This window comes from Fragaria vesca, linkage group LG2 (genome assembly GCF_000184155.1).
Source record: "Fragaria vesca subsp. vesca linkage group LG2, FraVesHawaii_1.0, whole genome shotgun sequence".
NCBI lineage: Eukaryota > Viridiplantae > Streptophyta > Magnoliopsida > Rosales > Rosaceae > Fragaria > Fragaria vesca.
The window spans coordinates 15,169,016-15,172,075 of record NC_020492.1 but is presented as its reverse complement, the minus strand read 5'-3'; the positions used below and the strand labels follow the sequence as shown (position 1 = coordinate 15,172,075).

Sequence of the window (3,060 nt, the reverse complement as noted above, 5' to 3'; positions counted from 1 at the left end):
ATCTAGATATCCATGTTGCCTTACACTTCTCATAAATGCTCGATAAGATCTTCTTGAAGGTTTGAGTGATCGTACCGATTCCTAATTTCATCGTACTGCTCCATGAAACCTTCAAAAGTATGAGCATCTCTACCAACTTCCTCAAAGTCTTGCCCGGTAGGTCCATCCCAAACTTCTGCTATCCTCGGCCTCATATTGTTGTCCTCTTCTTCGTCAGACTCTAAATCCTCATCGCTATCTTCAGAGCGTTCGTCCTCAACTATCATGTTGTGTAAGATAATACAAGCCAACATGATGTATCAGAGATCCTCTTTATCCCACCCATGAGTAGCTCCTCTAACAATACCGAAGCTTGCTTGTAAAATATCAAAACACCTCTCCACATCTTTCTGGTACCCCTCTTGAGCCTTGGCAAATGTAATTTCCTTAGGTCGTGTGGGGTTTGGAATGGTCTTCACGAAAGTCGCCCATCTAGGATATATTCTATCGACGAGATAGTAACCCAATTTGTGAACTTTGTTGTTCACTTGGAATTGGATCTTTGGTGCTCGACCAGCAGTAAGCTCGTCAAACAACGGTGACTTTGCTAAGACGTTAAGGTCGTTGCATGCCCCAGGCATTCCAAAAAAGGCATGCCATATCCAAGTGTCGTAAGATGCGATCGCTTCAATAATTATAGTAAGGATTTTCTTTCTCCCACTATATTCACCCGCCCAAGCAGTTGGACAATTCTTCCATTGCCAGTGCATGCAGTCGATGCTCCCAATCATCCTTGGCAAACCTCGCTTTTCACCTTTAGCAAGAAGTCTTTTAAGATCGACTAGAGTAAGAGCTCGAAGGTACTCTTCTGAGTAAAGAGCAATGATTCCTCTTGTAAATCGTTGGAGGCACTCGATAGATGTGGACTTTGCCATCCGACAATACTCAGCACATTGATCTGCCGTAGCACCGTACGCAAGCATCCGCAAAGAAGACGCCATCTTCTGCTCAAGAAGTAGACCGACTTTCTTCATAACATCTGACTTTTGGATAAAATATCGATCGTAGTTGCAAAGGTCATCACGTATGCGGTTGAACACCTTGTGACTCATCCTATATCGAACTCAGAATTCCTCATCACTAAAAATAGGACGTTTAACAAAGTAGTCTTGAAGCATACCTTTGCCTCTATCCTCCCTTTCTCGAGGTTGGTTTGGACGAGAACCGCAGCGCAAAGGTTGGTTTTGAGCTTCATGATGAGCCACTGCTATGATAACCGCGGCGATTGTCGCCAAATCATATTCATCATCTTCTTCTTGCGACTTGCGGATCATTTCCCACAAATTATCCATTGCGGTGAAAGAAAGAGAGGAATTGTGAGATGATAAAGATATGAAAAATGTTTTCTATGGAACTAGGAATTTTTTGTTGTGTGAGATGTAAATTAAATGGTGATATTTATAGGGATTTTTATTACTTTTTTAAGTGGGTAGTCTAGTAACTGTTGGGATTTTTTTTATAAAAAAGAAGGTTTCAAACCGTTGGAAACCCAAACGGTAATATAAGTTTATAATTGTTTTTATTTTAAATGATAAGTGTATAATTGCAAGCCATTGATTTCCATCTATAATTACAACCAACGGTCTAGATTAAAGGACCGTTGGGTTTGAATTGAACTCATCTTCCACTATAATTGCAAGCCATTGGGTTTGCTGAGTCTTCCTTTGATGTGAAGGAAGGCTTGGCTCAGGCTTTTCCCCTTGGGGTAGACTTGCTCTTACAAGGACTTTGATACGAATTACGTACCCAGATGATACTACTAATAGCGGAATTATTAATAGCACTAAAACACACAGGTAATGTAGTTTGAAGAAAATGTATTCCTCTCTTATTATTGTGCAAAAAGGTACAATGTTTATTGTCTAATGCCTTCTCTCACAATAACACTCTAGCGCTCTCTCGCTCTCTTTGGTTTAAACAGATGTTGTCTCTGTTTCACTCTTGTCTCTAGAACTAAGCTAGACACCTCTATTTATAGAGTCTAAATCTCTATAAATCCTTATCCAACTTGGAGAGTACTCCCTAACTAAGTTAGACAACTAATCCCAAACTAAGTTGGAAAACTATTCCTCTAACAAGCTAGAAAAGCTATTTCCTTAACTAACTTGGAGAAGGAATCTGCTAATCTCTAAAAGGCTAGGATACACCCGTATTAGACTTTGATGAATCTAGGGCATGGTTTTTATTCGAGGGATTCTAAGTCTACTTTCGACCAACTCTGATGACACCCGTCGAGGTCCAAGCAAATAGGAATGCAAAGAGGAATAAAAGGCAGGATCCTAAAAGGCAAAATTCTTAAGCACGCAGAACACACAGAAGGTAGCAATATTTCGCAGAAGTGAGCCCTTATCATTGCTGGACCCGAGTTCCATAATTCTTCCATTGTATGTTTGATGATTTCTTTTAATCTTCTCAAATGGATTGCTAGACTTCTAAGCTAGGGCTGAGATAAACCCCCCAAGTATGACTACTGTTTCCAGGTTAGCTCATAGTATTGAGATCGGGTCGCGCGTCTCTAGAAAATAAGTTTCGTCCCGTCCTTTCCTCTCAACTTGTCAAAAGAGACAAAACGTCAAAGGGCGACCTCGGGTGTGCCGGGTTCGACCACTCTGAAGCTTAAGTCAGTAAAGTGTTGACTTGGCAAAAGGAAAGAAAGTGGGATTGGACTTACCTGATTTGGAAGTTAGAAGTTTTTGTCTGTTCATATAGGCTGAAAGGAGTTTTCCCCTTTATTTTCAATATGGGGAGCCTTGTCCCCCTTATTCTTCTGGAACTCTTCACTACCAGAAGAAAGGCTTTAGCCGACGAAAAAAAAAAACCAGGCCGACGAAGCATTTTTTCGTCGGCTAAGTTAAATTTTCGTCGGCTATGGTAAACTTTAGCCGACGAAAAAAAATTTTCGTCGGCTAAAGTTCACAAACTATAGCCGACGAAATATTTAAAAGTTTAGCCGACGAAATTAATATGTCGTCGGCTAAAGTGCTTTATATTTGCGGATCTGGACAGCAGCAGCTCATCTAG

At 40.7% G+C, this 3,060-nt stretch overlaps 1 protein-coding gene across 1 annotated transcript; it reads right to left on the bottom strand.

Annotated features, from left to right (window-relative positions):
- Positions 1-299: 299 nt before the first annotated feature.
- On the bottom strand, positions 300-1,091 carry LOC101296636. Its single transcript, XM_004292499.1, has one exon. The coding sequence runs from the start codon at positions 1,089-1,091 to the stop codon at positions 300-302; it is 792 nt and encodes a 263-aa protein (XP_004292547.1).
- Between the last annotated feature and the right edge of the window lie 1,969 nt (positions 1,092-3,060).

Bases quoted from the DNA above. Each gene is read 5' to 3' on its own strand.
- LOC101296636 (XM_004292499.1), bottom strand. From the start codon at position 1,091: ATGAGTCACAAGGTGTTCAACCGCATACGTGATGACCTTTGCAACTAC.